We start from the raw sequence: 16,504 nt of genomic DNA on the forward strand, positions 1-16,504 counted from the left end.
ATTAATTGTTTTTATTGCTTCATACAAGAAAAGGAGAAGATGGTGAGGAAGAACAAACAGGGAAATTCCTCCATCCACATCAATGCAGAAAAGAATTACAGAATCCCTCTCCCAGGCAATAATCCTGGGGGCACAAAATCAAGTGGTTCTGTGTTACAAGGAAAGGCATTGTGCTTTAGATAAATACATTAGAAACGATGCAGAATGCAAGGAAAACCATGTGTGGTTCTACCCTTCCTAGGGGAGGAAGGGCAGTAGGAAAGCCGAGAGGTGAGGAAGACGTCAACGGGTTCAGGGGTCTGCAAACCGTTTTCATTCCGTAGCTGTTGGGGACACCACAGAGCAGAGGAACCTCAGGGGGTCCCCTGGTGGCTCCCGCTGCAGGAGCCCCCTGCTCACAGCCGCTCAGGGAGCCATCACTTACGCAAACAGATATCGGCACAGCTGATGGAGTACTGCTGGCCGCAGACACTGGCGCACAGGGGGGTGGGCTGCATAAAGCAGGGCGCGCAGCAGGGATCCACACACGTGGTGGTGCATCTGGTCACATCCTGACAGCATGGATCTACACACGTGGTGGTGCACTTGGTCACATCCTGACAGCAGGGATCCACACATGTGGTGGTGCACTTGGTCACTTCCTCACAGCAGGGATCTACACATCTGGTGGTGCATCTGGTCACACCTCCACAGCAGGGATCTGCACACCTGGTGGTGCACCTTGTCACCTCCCCACAGCAGGGATCCCCACACGTGGTGGTGCACTTGGTCACTTCCTTGCAGCATGGATCCACACATCTAGTGGTACACTTGGTCACTTCCTTGCAACAGGGATCTACACATCTTGTGGTGCATCTGGTCACACCTCCACAGCAGGGATCCACACACCTGGTGGTGCACTTGGTAAACCTGCCACAGCATGGATCCACACACCTGGTGATACACTTGGTCACTTCCTTGCAGCACGGATCCACACATCTGGTGGTGCACTTGGTCACTTCCTCACAGCAGGGATCCACACATCTGGTGGTGCACTTGGTTACTTCCTCGCAGCATGGGTCCACACATCTAGTGGTACACTTGGTCACTTCCTTGCAGCAGGGATCCACACATCTGGTGGTACACCTGGTAAACCTGCCGCAGCATGGATCCACGCATGTGGTGGTACATTTGGTCACCGGTCTACAGCAGGGATCCACACACCTGGTGGTACACTTGGTCACTTCCTTGCAACAGGGATCCACACATCTGGTGGTGCACTTGGTCACTTCCTCACAGCACGGATCCACACATGTGGTGGTGCACTTGGTCACTTCCTTGCAGCACGGATCCACACATCTGGTGGTGCACTTGGTTACTTCCTCACAGCACGGATCCACACATCTAGTGGTACACTTGGTCACTTCCTTGCAGCAGGGATCCACACATCTGGTGGTGCACTTGGTTACTTCCTCACAGCATGGGTCCACACATCTAGTGGTACACTTGGTCACTTCCTTGCAGCAGGGATCCACACATCTGGTGGTACACCTGGTAAACCTGCCGCAGCATGGGTCCACATATGTGGTGGCACATTTGGTCACCGGTCTACAGCAGGGATCCACACACCTGGTGGTACACTTGGTCACTTCCTTGCAGCATGGATCCACACATCTGGTGGTGCACTTGGTCACTTCCTCACAGCAGGGATCTACACATCTAGTGGTGCACTTGGTCACTTCCTCACAGCACGGATCCACACAAGTGGTGGTGCACTTGGTCACTTCCTTGCAGCATGGATCCACACATGTGGTGGTGCACTTGGTCACATCCTCACAGCAGGGATCTACACATCTGGTGGTGCACTTGGTCACATCCTGACAGCATGGATCTACACACGTGGTGGTGCACTTGGTCACATCCTGACAGCAGGGATCCACACACGTGGTGGTGCACTTGGTCACGTCCTGACAGCAGGGATCCACACACGTGGTGGTGCACTTGGTCACGTCCTGACAGCAGGGATCCACACATGTGGTGGTGCACTTGGTCACGTCCTGACAGCAGGGATCCACACACCTGGTAGTGCACCTGTTCTGGTCCTGGCAGCAGGGATCCACACACCTGGTAGTGCACCTGTTCTGGTCCTGGCAGCAGGGATCCACACACGTGGGGATCCCGAACCAGCACGGATCCAGCGCAATGTGTCTCCTGCCAAGATTAGACAGGTTTATGTACGTGGTGGTGCCCCGAGGAACCCTGGCATAGTAGCAGGGATCCACACAGGGCGGCAAGCGCTCGATGTTACAGACGCCGCTGGAGGGACCAACGCTTCTATTCATGGGTAAGTTCCTCAAGAAGACGACGTGAGGAGGGAGGCAGGGCTGTCTGCGCTGGCAGTCATTTTGGCAAAGCATCTTTGAGGGAGGGAGAATGTCTGAAAGAGGGAAAGGAATACACTGTGTGGAAAACAGAGGCGTTCAGCTTTCCCAAGGCTATTTCACAGACTGAGTTAATCCGCACTTTTTCCAGTGGAACTCTGAGCCACATACTGGGGAAACAAACTGAAACCCATAGCAGGGCACTAACACCACATGAAAGCGTTTTAGGTTGTAGCCACCAGCTGCACGTATGTCACAAACAACTTCTCAAAAGAGGCGTGAGAAGCAGTGCCACTCGGACTTTGGTAGATTACGTGACGGGGTCTGAAGGCGCGACTGCCTCCACCTTCCCAGGGCTCCCCTCGGTTTAGGTTTACTTCTCTGCCACTACCTCCTGGTATCCGCCCAAGAGGGATACTTCCAGCCTCTGAAGGCTCCCTGTCCGCACACAGGCTGGAGGCCGAGCGGCGAGGCCCCGTGCTGGGATCCTCCCCCAGGACAGGGCCTGGCCCTCATGCGCCGCGGCTTCGCCGGCTCTCCCACAGAGCTCCTCGCAGCTCTCCCCACCCAGACACCCTTCCAGGCGCCGCTTACCCCTGCAGCCTGCCAGGCTCCACTTCTTATCTTCCCTCCCACTTTTTTGCCTTTGAAGTCCTTGCCTTGCCTTTTGATCTCTCTCAAACCCAACAATTTCCTGGTTAAAACCGGGCAACAGTGTCACTGGGGAAGGAGAGAGGCTGGGCCACTCTCGCCTACCCTGAGACGCACCTTGATGGAGAGCACGCAGCAATTGCAAAACATAAAGCAAACACAGGTTGGAAGAAGACGGAATGACCAGTCACCCTTAACTTAGCTGCTTGATAAGTACCACATACAAATCTCGCTAAGCAGAAGCACTTGTAAGTCTTCTAGCTTGCTTCTGCAGATAATATTTAAAACTAAATAACCCCAGCCCTTACATTACTTCCCAGTCAGCCAAGAGAGACTTACCCAATTCACCACCGGGAACTAGCATACGAAACCAAAATGGTTTGAGAAACACCACGATATGAACCCTTTTATACGATTTCAGTGTCCGTGTCCCCGGAAGTGAGACACCTCAGGGGTATGGAAATAAAATTTGTAATAATCCAGACCTGCTCCACCTCCAATCCTTAAATTACCTGCTTACATTATAATTTTTAATGAAACCTCTCCATTGAGGTGGTACATGCAACCTATGACATCTGCCTGCAAGCCTGAATTCCTCATCTACGTATTTCGTATGGGGGGTGGGGAGCAAAGAACAGGTGATACAGCATGGAAACAGTCCCCTTGGGATTAAATTGATCCTTCAATAAAAGTTAATTTAGTACATTTTCTTGCACCTTCTGCTGTGACACCCCGACCTGTACGTGGGATAGGACTCAGAACAGTTTTGTTCTGCTTTAGTGTCAGTTTCCATGCTCTTCCTTGTATACACTATCCCTCACACCAAAAAAATATTTTATTTTTTACAAAAATTATGTATTCCAGGTAACCTGGCCTTTCCTTTGTTGCCACATGCAGTCATTCTCTCCCACCCTGTCTCTGGGTGCCTCTGAGAAGAGCCTGTCTTCAACATTAATACCCTATGGATAGCTGCAGGGAACACAAGGATCTCCCCTAAGCCTCTTCCTCCCCAGGCTGAGCAGGTCCTTTGGCCTCCTCCCCACCCACCACCTGCTCCAGCCCCTGGACACCTTGGGGGTCCCTGCAGGACTTGCTCCAGTTTGTTGGAAGCCTTCTTGTACTGTGAGCCCCAGACTGGAGCACAGACATGTCTCAGGAGAGGAGCACTCAGACCCTGCACCTGAGGGTGAGCTCCTGAAAGAGCAGCAGAGCAATGGGAGGACCCACATCTTCTGGGTGGCTCCATAACATCAGCGCTCCTCAATCAAACTCAGTATTCCAGAAAAAATACATATATATATGTATATATATATGTGTGTATATATATATGTAGTCCCAAAGCTGGGAAAAAGACAAAGAAACCTTGAAGAAAATAGGGAGGCCTGTAGCTTGTGTAGTGTATAGTCTTTCTATAGCTTGTGTAGTCTTTTAGCTGAGAAAATAAGGAAAGAATGAAATTAATTTTTTAATTAAAAGGCCTTTGAGTGGATTCTGATTCTGTGGGCACTGCACACCGGGCACGAATCTATGGACAACATATATACATATATGTATATATATATATTCAGTATTCCAACATAAATTTGTTATGATTTTGGCAGCAAGCCAGCCAGGGAAGACTTCACTGTGCTAAGACCTTTAATGTCATTTAGGTTCCTCCTGCAGTCGCTATGGTAGGGCCCCTGTTTGATTTGCTGTGCTCACAATGTGGGCTAAAATGAGACCGAGATGCACCCTTCACAAGATAGCAAATGGTGTGTGACTGCAACAGCATGGAGCAGCTGGGTTCTGCCTGCCACAATTGTGGTCAAGTAACGAAATTCTCATTTGAAATCCCCTCACTATAAGGGAGAAGGGAGAGCCAGCGAGTGCATTGCCTCTGAGAGATCAAAGAGGCTGAGACTTCCTTCTCTACTCACTCCGAACTAGCCCTAAGTCACTCAGTGACACAAACATCGAACCAGTATTACTTGCGTGCAGAGACGAGCTCATACATCATCCAGAGACAAAGGTGCATGCTTGTGTCTGCGCTCTGACCTCCCTCTAAGTGTGTGGTGTACATGCTGCTGAGCATGGTGATGCCCCACATAGTGGCTTTTGGTTATTTAAATTGAAAGAAATAAATTCAGGATGCGTGACCACTTGGGTTGCCAATGTTCTTCCGACCACAGCGATTTGAGTAAACCTTTGGCGTAATTCATCTGCCTTTGGTAAACCAGTGGGCTGAAGGGGAAAGGGTGGTGGTCAATCCTCTTGTCAGCCCTCTGCTCTTGAGGGGTGCAACTGCACGGGGATAAAGGCAAAAACCTGGTGAAGGAATATTGTTTTGCTACCTGAGTCAGAGTTCTAGGAGAAAATGCAAAACATCACGAGACCGGCGATGATATAAGAGTTTCCAGAAGCACACCAGGACCCTACAACCAGTAGTGCCACATCCAAACAGGACAGGGGCAGTGACAGAAGCAGGTCAGATATGGCTAAAAGTAAAGGAATCTCCCACATCCCACATCCCACCCAGTCTCTAATGGCCCTCAATGATGTGTTGGGCTGGAGGATGTTTTACCGTCACAGAAAAACTGACCATGACAGGCTGACTATTTGACAGCAAGCCCTGAATCCATTCATTTCCCAAATTCTTCTCTGACGTCAGCCCTGCTGGAAGGACACGTGAATTCGCAAGCTATCTGGGCTCACTCGAGGTTATGCTGCAGCCACGGAAATAGATGGTTTCCATTAAAAATAATTAGGCAGGGCAGAGGCGGAGCAGGTCCATGTTAGCAAAGGGTTGCTTGTCTGTGTGCCTGAGGCACCTCATCTCCGGAGGCCAGGCTCTTGAATATACAAGGCAGATCCCAGGTTAAAGTTGCTGGGTCTGCTTGCTGGCTTTATTTGCTGATACTGAGCCGGGTAAGTATCTTCAGGATTTACAGATCTAAGCCTACTACTGGCGTGAAACTTCTGCTGAGATAGATTACTGCTACCCGCTGTGTAAGGAAAATTGTTTATTAGCTCTCACATCTCATTGGTGATAAGAGTCTGAAAGAGTAATAATCTTCTCCCTTCATGCTTACTTTGCTGTAACTCCCATGGATGCTCTGCAAAATGATTTCTGGCGTCCCAGCACTGGATTTAGAGGGCTAACACACCATCCTGCTCACCAAGGAGACGAAACTGCTGTGCATGTGGCTGTCATCTAAGCGGTGAAGTGACTACAGCATCGGTACGGCAGCGGCCAAGGTAAGAGCACCTGGCCCCATGGTAGGCAGCACGTCCTGGCTTTTTCCTGTTGAGCCTGTTGCTGCCTTTAGCAATGGCAAAGACAGGATGGTGACAGCTGCTCCTCTTGCAGCGGCTGCAAGATGGGTGTTCTGCAAGGGCAAACAGGGCAATTAGAAAATACCTGCAAAAGAGAGGAGAATATCTTGAAGTTTACAGCTCTGCTGAAAACGTTAATTAAATCCATCGCTATCTGTGCAAGGAAATACTACTAGGGTGGAATTGTTTGGCTGAAAACCAATTTTAAATAGAAAAGTTGAGTTTGGATGTTCATAAAGAAAAACAGCATGACCAAAGTTCTCTTTGTAAGGAATGGTTGCAGAATTTGAAATAACAAACAGCCAATTTTCTCTCTATTCCTTATGTCATGCCCACATTGTGGCACGAGCAGCAAGTACCTTGCTGAAGAATTCACCAGCCAAGAAAGCAAACAGTATGAAGTTTTGTGTTGCTGGACACCAAACTGATCTGTTTTCTTTCAGGCTTGCCTGCAGTGGTGAAAGATGTCTCACCCTCCTGCCTGCATGGGGGCGGCTGCGCTCACTGACGCGTGCCCATCGTGCTGTGCCGCAGTGGACCAAGACACCTGCCCCAAACAGGATATGCATCCCTGTCCGGAGCAGAGTTTTGAGGTGGATCCCTGCCAATGCCAGGGTGCAGCCCCGTGCCTGGATGTGTGCCTTCAGCTGGGTCCTGCCTGCGCACCCCCCACTGTCCCTGTGCCTGGGGACGCCTGCTGCCCCGAGCTGCCACCTGCCTGCAACTCTTGCACGTCTCCGTGTGTCACCGCCTGTGTGTGTCCAGCGGTTGTCCCCTGTGACCTCCAGCAAAGCCAGGGAGGGACCAGCTTCCCCCTGAAGCCCACAGCCTTGCCAATAGAATCCTGCAGCCCTGAGATCGTGGGGACATGCGGGGAGACCTTCCCTCACCAGCACCCCGTGTCACCGATGGAACCCTGCACCATCGAAGTGCTTGAGACCGGCATGGAGACCTTCCCCGTCGGTTGCACAGCCTTGCCGGTGGAGCCCTGCTATGCTCAGGCTGCGATCAGCAGTGATCCTTGCCCCGATCAGTGCCCAGTTACACACGTGGATCCCTGTACGCCTCTAAGCGTGGTTTGTGCAGAGCCGTGCATGCCCCAGAGCACTGCGGGACCCTGCGCACCCCAGAGCACCGGGGAACCTGCGGCCACCGACTCCACCAAGGGCACAAGCAAAGGTGCTGGTGCCTGCCCGTCCCCACGAGCACCTTTCCGCCTCAACACCCGCACCGCGGCCATCGTGGAGCGGTGCCTGTCCCGGTGTCAGAACTGGCTGCGAGGCAAGAACTGAGTGGCATCAGCAGCAGGCGCACCAGATAGGAAAGGATCCACTGCATCAACGAGACCTCTGCTGGTGAGTCTCTTAGTTTCTTGTGTATCAGCAGGAGAGAAAATTGCTTCACATTAAATAAAAAATACTTTTCAATCATCTGATAATTACAGCCCTTATTTTTATTGCCTAATATTAACTGCAATAATAATGGCAAAAGTGCAATGCACATATTAACTGAATTCACAGAGACCCGTTTCATCATCTTCAACCTTTTTACTTCCCACATATAAATAACTACTTTCACAATCTGCCTTAAATTCAGTTAGGATTTTGCCTTTGGGTTTTCTATCTTCTTTTTTAATGGTCTCTTAGATTGAAATTGTTATGAGAATATTGAGAAAAGTAGCTCAAAGGCATGATTTTAACATAGCTCGAGAAAGGTCTTTTAAGGAGATATAAAATGACAGAAGGTATTTCAGGTGAAGAAAGAGCAAATGCTGAATAGGAAGAACTTGCAGAAAACACCAGGCAAAGAATAATGCTGAGAAATGCAAGTTTTGTTGCACAACGTCCAGTTAAGACTGAGTAAAATGCTGCGTAATTAAAAGTTCCCCGCACGTAACATTCCCCAGAAATGGAGCTATATCTCTGAATACTAGCAGCAGCCTGATGCAGTAGATGGATAAAGCCTTAAAAAAATGAGTAATAGAAAGGCCAGGGGGAGAAGGATCCGCCAGTCGTTCTGCAGCTGCCCGCCGTGCAGATGGGGTACCACAGCCTGATGTCTCTTGCAGCCCCCTCCGGCTCAGCGCTGGCACCCCGGGCTCTCTGTGCTCCCAGGGGCACTCGCTCGCAGGCTTCTGCTTGCTGGCATGGCTGCTCACTGCAATCAAGCCCGCTCCCGGCTCAGGGCAGCCTGGAAAAATGATGGGAACAAGCTCAGGCATCCAAAACAGCTGCTCGATGAAAGCCGGTTTTATTGGATTATGGCTGGGTCTTTAATGTCTTCTGTTAGGAAGGATTTTTCTGCCTCCATATGCACATCAAATAAAACATCCCTACGTGTTAGTGCACTGCGTGCATTTGCAAAGAGATTAAATGAGTTCCTCATATTGTAGCAATAATTGCAGCTTACTGGATTGAGGGAATAAATTTTCATGAATCTGAAAAGTTTGTCAGCTATTTCCTCACCCACCCCACCTCCCTCCCATTAAATAAATCAACAGATTTCATTCTCAAGACACCGTGCCAGATTATCGTGCCTGGAACTATATATATTACCCATTATGTTGTAATACAATTCTTTTACGAGTTAGATTAGATCTGCAGTATCAGACTTCGGAAACAATTATAAATCAAACATTAGTGAAGATAGCCTATAGTAATGTAAAAATAACTAGGATGAACCAGAGGAATACTGTTTACTGTAGTCCCAAATGTGCGCTTGCAAAGTCAGATAAGCTCAGCTCATTGTTACAAGATAGATATTCCTTTGACACGGTATTAGTAAGCTGTCCTTTACAAATTGTTGTGCTCTCCAACATGATCTCAATTACCAAAATAACTTCTCATTACACACTCTCATCGTCCCGGTTGGCACTTCTCGTCGCAACCCCAGCATTTATGGCTATGCCAACAGAGCCTGCTCCGTGCCGGCGGGTTTGACACGCAAACACCCATCCTCTGATGCTCAGAGCTTGCTGGCATCATCCTGGGTGCTTCTGAGCACAAAACAACGACAACAAAACAAAATCTGGAGGCAGAGCCATTGCCCTCAGGAAGCTGGAGGAGTTCATCAAGACAAGCAAAGTTTTCTTTAGCTCTTCAGTTGGTGAGTCTACCCAGGGCCACAAGTATCGATAGTTTGTCATGTTTTATATGAAAATTAAGCCTGAAAAAAAAAAATCTCCTTTTTTGTTGTGCTCGACAGTTGTAACTTCAGTGAATATTTATTCATTCAAACAATCTGTGGCAGAGGGAGGCTTTGAGCATGGGCTGCAGTGCTGATGGCAAAGCAAGAAATCAAGAAGAGGACAAGATCCAGCTAGATCCTTTCACTGGTCCATGTTTTCTGGCAACGTGCTGCGTTTGCATCTCAGCACTCATGAACAGCCCTTTCATTGCCTTCCCCAGCTCTCTGTTCCTTTAGCAGTTCTCATGTTCCCCTCGCCATGATCTCCTCCCCTCACTTGTCTGTCATTATTCTGCCTTGTGACAGCTCATCATCATCAGGGTGGAGCGTAATTGGTACAGCTGGAAAAGAGGCATTAGGTGTGATTGTGGCATTCCGAACATATCAGCTAGCCATTTATCGCTTCCCTGCAGAGAGGAAGGAAAAGACAAAATGCCAGCTAGCCTGGCTTTGGCCGAACTTTGTTTGCAAACCCCAGGCAAAGGCCTCATTTCTCAGGCACAGCCAGTGCCGCTGAGAGCTGTCATACAGACCTCCCAGCTGCTCTCATTTTCACGGGGTGGGAGCTCAGCATTCTCGGGACATCTCTTAAATCCCATTTCCCAAAGCATCCAACAGGCAAGAGAGAAGCCTGGCACCAAATCCAGAACCCACAGCTGCCATAAGAAACCCCTGGGGGACGCACTGTTTTCAGGGAGCATGAGCCACTTGGTGGCAAGCTCCAACATCCTTCTCTTGGCCTTTCGGAGGGCAAATGTTTTTAATTCCCCAAATCAACTTCAGCCTGTGGGAACAGCAAGCATGAGCCGGGCTGCTACAAGTCCTCCCTGCCCACGATTCTCAAGCCAGAGGCAGGAGCATCGCTGTAATGACAGCTCTGCTGTCCCCAAGGCTGGGACTGCGTATCCCATGGAGCTAGGTGAGTCATTTGAGGAAGCCGATCCTTCAGAGCCGGTCAGCCGCTGCACGTCTGAACCTGAGCGGTGCCAGCCTGGAGTCCTCATTCCCCTGGCCTGAGTCACCAGCTCCGGAGGGGCTTCCAGGCACAGGGAGACCAGGAAGCAGGGCTACGAGGAGCATCTCCCAGCCGCTGCTGAAAGCAGAGAGCTCAGCACCCCGTTAGCATGCTTGGGAAACTCTTCACAGCACACCCAAGCTGCACAAAGTGAAGCATTTAACACAAATAGCATTCGGCCACCATCAGATTGGATCTGGATTCACCTTTTTTTTTTTTTTTTTTTTTAAAATCCTATTTTTCCCCTCTGGTTTTCAGGCTTCAGCTCAGCATCTCAGTGGATTCAGGGCCAGGTGGCTTTTGCCCATAGGCTGTGACCGGCTCCATTGCCATACAGCACAGCTCTGAACTTCAGCAGAAACATACAGCATGGGGAGAAGTTCCTGAGACTGGCTGGGAGCCTGCCAGAGCCCAGCTTCTTCCTCCGTGTTCATCTTCGCAGCGTAAACAAACAGAAACATGTCTCTGGAACAAGGCAGCCCACAGGCAGAACTGGTAGAGCCTGGTTTCCACCGTCTCTCCTGTGTCCAACTGCCCGACAAAGGGAGAACTGGCCCATCCTTTCTGCGGCGGCAGCATTAGCCAAAGCTATACTGCCTTTTTTTTTTTTTTTTTTGTAAAACTAGTAGAAGTTTAGCGTTTGTTTGAACCACACCGCTGTGTCAAATTTGTTTGCAAATAACAGGTTAGGGTATAAAAATTGGGAGCGTAGAAGTTGTCCTTCTTGGGAAAGTCAGGCTAAAGGAAGATCAATCCCAATGTTTAAGAGAAAGCTCGTGATTTCGCTGTCTATCCATCTCCTGGGAAAACAGGAGTGGAGTGGGCAGGGCAGTCAGGGATTGCCGTGCTGAAAGTGGCATGGGTAATGCAGCCAGGATGAGGGGCACCAGCCTGGCTTTACCCCCTGTGCCCCACTATCCCTCCTGACTTGTGCAGGCAGCTGCCTGCCCCACTCCTGCCACCGCACACGGGTCCCTGCCAGGTGAGCGCTGTCGTGCCCCAGAGCACCCGCTCCAGTGCTCGGCTGCCAGCCCAGCGCAATGCCTTGCTCCTCCCTGGCGCACCTCATCCAGCCAGCTCCTCCACCCCGCCGGCCTGCCCTTGGTGGGGTTTCCATCAGGTCGAGTTTCCCAACACGTCCTCGCTGCCCCCCCTCCCACCCCCTGCTGCAGACACGCTCCCATCCCTGCAGCACGGCTGCCTCCCAGCCCTTCCCCATCGCTTCCTCCCCACCCGCCCTGGATGCTCCCGCAGTCACTCCTTGGAGCTGCTGTTTGGGGCAGCAGAAAGCATCTTTCCACCCCAGCTAGAGAAAATCCATTCCCTGAAATCGCACCTTCCTTCTAAAACCAGCTAGCAAAAAAGAACCAAAACTCTCCCGCTGAAGTGCCGGGCAGCGAGGAAGGTAACGGGGAAAGGCACCGAAATCGTCCCCACCACCAAGGGGAGCAGCCCGAAGGAGCGCAGCAGTGACTCACTTCCACCGCGGCCGCAGGAGGTGACTCAGGTCTGCACCCAACCCTCAGCCTTCTCAGACAGAGCCAGGAGGGACCACAAGGGAGCTGCTGCCCCATCCCACCTGCCCCGCAGACAGCGTGAGGACAGCTTGCGGACAGGTGGGGACAAGCTGCTGCCGCCTCCATCCTGAGCCCAGCAGAAGCGCCGAGCTCAGCCGTGTGCAGCAGGGGAAGAAGAGCACAGAGGAGAGTTCCAGCCTTCTGCGCACTGCCACGAAAACCTGGTTAATGCTTAGAAGAGGATTTTCCAAAAATCCCCGTAGCTGGACGTGTCCAAGCAAGGTCTGGGGGTGGGCAGCAGACCCGGCGGGAGGGCTGGAGTCCTGGCTGACCACCCAAGCACACACAGCTGTGGTCGTGTGTGCACACACATTGCTGCACCTGCATCCTCCTGCAGGCAGGGAAAGGCAGGTGCCTGCAGAGGGAGGGGAGATTATCCCACATTTTCTGCTGTGAAGAATTATCTCATCTCACCTCTGCTTCCCTTAGCTTTATTCTTGATCTCTAATTACTAAAGGTTTGCTTAACATGAAATACAGAAATTCATATGTGCTCTCCATATAACACCATGCATGGCAGTGCACCTATCATCATTTACTTAAACAGCTCTGGGTATGGAAGAGGAAAGAAACTTAGGAGTCCCTTTGCCCCTTCAGAAAATAATTTACTTGAAGATGGCTTCTATATTTTGCATTAAAACAGCCATCTGGATAAGCCATGAGCAAATGAAGCACAGAAAAATCCTGCTGTCACAAGAAGGATCAAGGGGAATAAAATAATCTGAAATACCTGTGCCCCTTTGTGAGATCTGGGGTAGAAATGCAAAAGAAGGTTTTAATTAACTTCTCCGTAACTATGGTTAACATATGTATTAAAACTGCCTCAAAACAAAGTATCCTCGAAAGCTTTGTTTCAGCCAAGAGATTAATTCCTAATTTTAATTGTGGGATTATTCAAATGCAGAAAGTCTTTTAGATATTAAAGGCACTGCTAGCTGGCTTTCAGTGCATTACCACAGGGAGCCTCGGAATCCAATTATCTCTGAAGAAATGTTAAATATGCTCATTAACATGTAAGAAAGTAGAAATGTGTATTAGAGAAAAGCTGATGTATTACACTCCTTAATGTCACAATGAATTAGCAGTAAAGAAGGCAGCAACAGAAATAACTTGCTGAAATGCCTAGGCAGCATAGGAAAATAAAGCATTTTATTGCAATTAGCTTAATTCCTGATAATGACATAGATGTAGTGATAAAGCTCTCTGCATAATGGGCTCCAGCTCTGGGAAAGTTTGGGAATTGCGCTTTGTGTGTGCAATGAGGCAAGAAAAGGGAACCTCAGCATCAACTGCTCTCAGCAGACGAAAGAAAAAAAGGGGGAAAAACCAGGCAGAAAGTACAATAACTGCGGACAAACCTCTGGATCCTGTTGCTGCATACAGTGAAGACACTACAGCAGGCTTTTGCTTTTTCTTCTAACGTCCCAAAGCAAACCCCAACTCTTTCAAGCCCCCAAAACCTGCATTTAAACACTTTATCAGGTTAAACCTTCAGTGTAACACTTTCCCTCCTTCCTCAGCGCTAACCTACACCTCTGCTCTTCCCTGCCGAGCAGGAACAATCCCACTGACTCATGCAGGAACAAACAATAATTTCCTGCTCCTTTTTGTTGAGAAACCTGACCGCTGTGACCGAACCCGCACCCCCAGGCACCCCCGGTCCCAACACCAGCTCAACACCGGTCCCTGCTGTTACCGCCCAACGCCTGCTCGTTGCAACCCCAGAGCTAACAGCTGCTAAATTATTTAAAGCCTCTTGTGCAACCGTGCACACTTAGATTTTCCACGCCTTTCTTTTTTCCTGCCCACCTGACGAGAATCACGCTCCAAACGGCCACGCCAAGGTCACAGCATCGCCCCCAGCCCCCTGTGGCTGTGCAGGTCCCCAGCCCGGAGAACCCACAGCAGAAAGAAAGGCAGACTGGATGGATGAGGATAAAATTAGCGTCCAAACTCTTTAAAGAAAGCAACCAGAGTATTTTACAAACAGACCAAGTTTGAGTGCACACTGCCTAGCCAGAGGAGCTGGTTTGCCCATTGCCCCAGCACATTTTCTACCGGTGAGCTCAGGAGACAGAGCTCCTTTGGCAAACACGCCTCCAAAATCTGCGATTATCACTGCAGCTCAGTTGCCAAGCAAACAAGGCTGCAGCCTCGCTCACTGCCCCGCCACACCTTGCCCCGTCCCTCCGCGCCTCCCTGGCAAACCAGCCTCGGGAAGCCAGCCCAGATTAACGTGCATTTTGGCTGCTTCAAACGCAAGCTCCCAAAATATTTGCTGTTCTCATGAGCACGGGTGGCATCACAAGGGAAGGAGCAATCGCTCATGTTAAAGCAAGATCCTGCCCTGACATCAGAACTGTGGTGCGAACGCCTTCCCAGCACCGGCCTCTCACACACGGGGCACAGCCTCGAAGGCTGCCAGCCTCTTCTGATACTGGGGGAAAAACACAGAAACTGCAGCTCGTGCTTCACCTGAGCCAAATTGCACAAAAAGTTTAGGCTCTGCAGGCTGGCAGAGCAATTTTCCTGGCGAAGAGCAGCCGAAACACTGCTCCTGTGCTGCAGGAAGAGCTGTCGGAAAGCTCAGCTCCTTTCCAGCCACCAACCTCACCCCAGCCCTGTTTGAACCCCCCCCCAGGATTATTAGAAACCAGCTGCAAGCTCGTGCAAAGCCTCCCCCACACCTCTCACCGCAGCACCGCTGAGTTCCCGGGGATTTTGTTAACCAGAAGGACCTGCCCTCTGGGTTCCTCCTCATTTAGCTCCAGCTCTCCTGCAAGCAGTGCCTCCTGTTATGCCGTTCTCACTTCATTCTTTCAACTTCTTCACGTCCCATTTGACCCCCTGACCTTTTCTGCTTTGTAAAGCACGTATGAGGTCCTGCACAACCTAAACCTCTTATTGTCTATGGTTGTCTATGAGGGAGAAACGGCCCTGCCCAGGGTCTGGGTGATTTGGCCAGAAATAACTTCTGCAAGAACACCCTGAGCAATTCTGCCTCTCCAAGGCAACCCCAGTAATTGCCCCCCACCCTCCCTGCATCTTAATGGGATTAGCAGCAAATGTGCCCCGCCAGAGGAGAAGTGGTGTGCCCCCGCGCACATACAACAGACAGGTCGATAGATTAATAGAGAGGAATAAAAGCAGAATTATTGCTTCCAAGATTCAAATTCCCTTCCTTCATTCAGGTTCAAGCTGACTCTTTGTTCAGAGCCGAAGCTTGAGCATGGGAGAAGAACCAGAAGCCATCAGAAGAGGCTCCCAAAGGCCCCGAGCCTGCAGCTGGCAGCGCCTCGGGAACCGGGGGCAGCCGGTGCCCCTGCATGAGGGATGGAAGCGGGGATGGATCAGAAAATTCCCGGTTTAAGGAAAAGGCACGGCTTCAGACAGAGCTTGCTGGAGTAACAGGAACCAAGGCACAGGACAGCCACAAAGCCCTCCAGCTCTGCAGCACCCCCATTGCATTAGTGGGGCTCCTTGGCCCCCCAGTTTATCCTCTCCCAGTGCCCCTGCCCACCTGCCAGTATTTCACCCAAAATCACTGGTTCCCATTAACCCTCCCCATGCCAGGCACGGAGCAAGCTGGGGCACTTCCTGAAAGTCCTTTTCCTTACACAAAATTGGCTGTGTTTTATTGTCTGTGCCCGAAACACCTTGTACCTTACAAGCTACGTGCATTTCCAGCTGTATTTTTTTTCAGACTCTCTTACCGCCAAGAAAAGGACTTTTAAAAGCAGACAGCTAAAGCGAGGACACTTAAAAGTCTTGCACGAAACTGCCTAGGAAATAACTTCCATATCACACTGCAGCTGTAGCAGCAGGGGGGATATGGCAGTGCAAGGACATACAAAGGTGGAGCAGAAGCCCCTTCCTCGCACCGTGCCTCAGTTTCCCTGCCCGGTACCGCAGTGACTGCAGCCCCTGGCCACGCCGTGTCACCCCTCTGTCCCACCCCAAGTGCCACTTGGTGGCACTGTTGGAAAAGGTTTCTTCACTGGGTGCCTGCCTCCCTGTCGGGTTCCAGAAGTGGGAGTTTCTGGAAGGAATCACTTTAATCTTGGCATCACTATATCCTTATTTTTTCTACCTTTGTTTTATTTTCTCTTTATCCACCATGCAAGCGCCCCCGGGCAGCCTCCTCCCTGGTGTCAGTCACTCGGATCGCTTGCTCACCAAACACATTCGCCAAAGACAAGAGTCCCGGGCGTTGCTTGGGCATCACCTTAAACTAAATCCTGCAGCACTAAAAATAGCCTTTTCTACTTAATTCCTCTAAAATGCGTCTGCAGGTGGGGCGAGCTTAGGAAGGATCATGGCTTAACTCCAGAGAACAGCATCAGAGCCGAAGTTAATGAGAAAGAGACAAATGAAGACAGGGGGATGACAGTGTAATTGGGC

The 16,504-nt window shown here is 50.4% G+C and overlaps 1 protein-coding gene across 4 annotated transcripts; it reads right to left on the reverse strand.

Moving 5' to 3' along the window:
* On the reverse strand, window positions 1–6,222 carry LOC310887661 (uncharacterized protein). 4 transcript variants are annotated; one of them, XM_083813820.1, is made up of 3 exons: window positions 3,351–4,044; window positions 2,104–2,416; window positions 1–2,058 (listed from the first exon to the last, which is right to left on the reverse strand). In XM_083813820.1, exons 1-3 carry the CDS (start codon window positions 3,373–3,375, stop codon window positions 417–419), a joined length of 1,980 nt encoding a protein of 659 aa, XP_083669946.1. In that variant the 5' UTR covers window positions 3,376–4,044; the 3' UTR covers window positions 1–416. The 4 variants fall into 4 exon arrangements, with proteins under 4 accessions (XP_083669946.1, XP_083669944.1, XP_083669945.1 ...); XM_083813818.1 differs by lacking the exon at window positions 3,351–4,044 and adding an exon at window positions 6,083–6,222 and having other exon boundaries at window positions 1–2,416; XM_083813819.1 differs by lacking the exon at window positions 3,351–4,044 and adding an exon at window positions 5,593–5,700 and having other exon boundaries at window positions 1–2,416.
* Between the last annotated feature and the right edge of the window lie 10,282 nt (window positions 6,223–16,504).

This window comes from Anser anser, assembly GCF_964211835.1.
Source record: "Anser anser genome assembly, chromosome: 28".
In the NCBI taxonomy this organism is placed as follows: Eukaryota; Metazoa; Chordata; class Aves; order Anseriformes; family Anatidae; genus Anser; species Anser anser.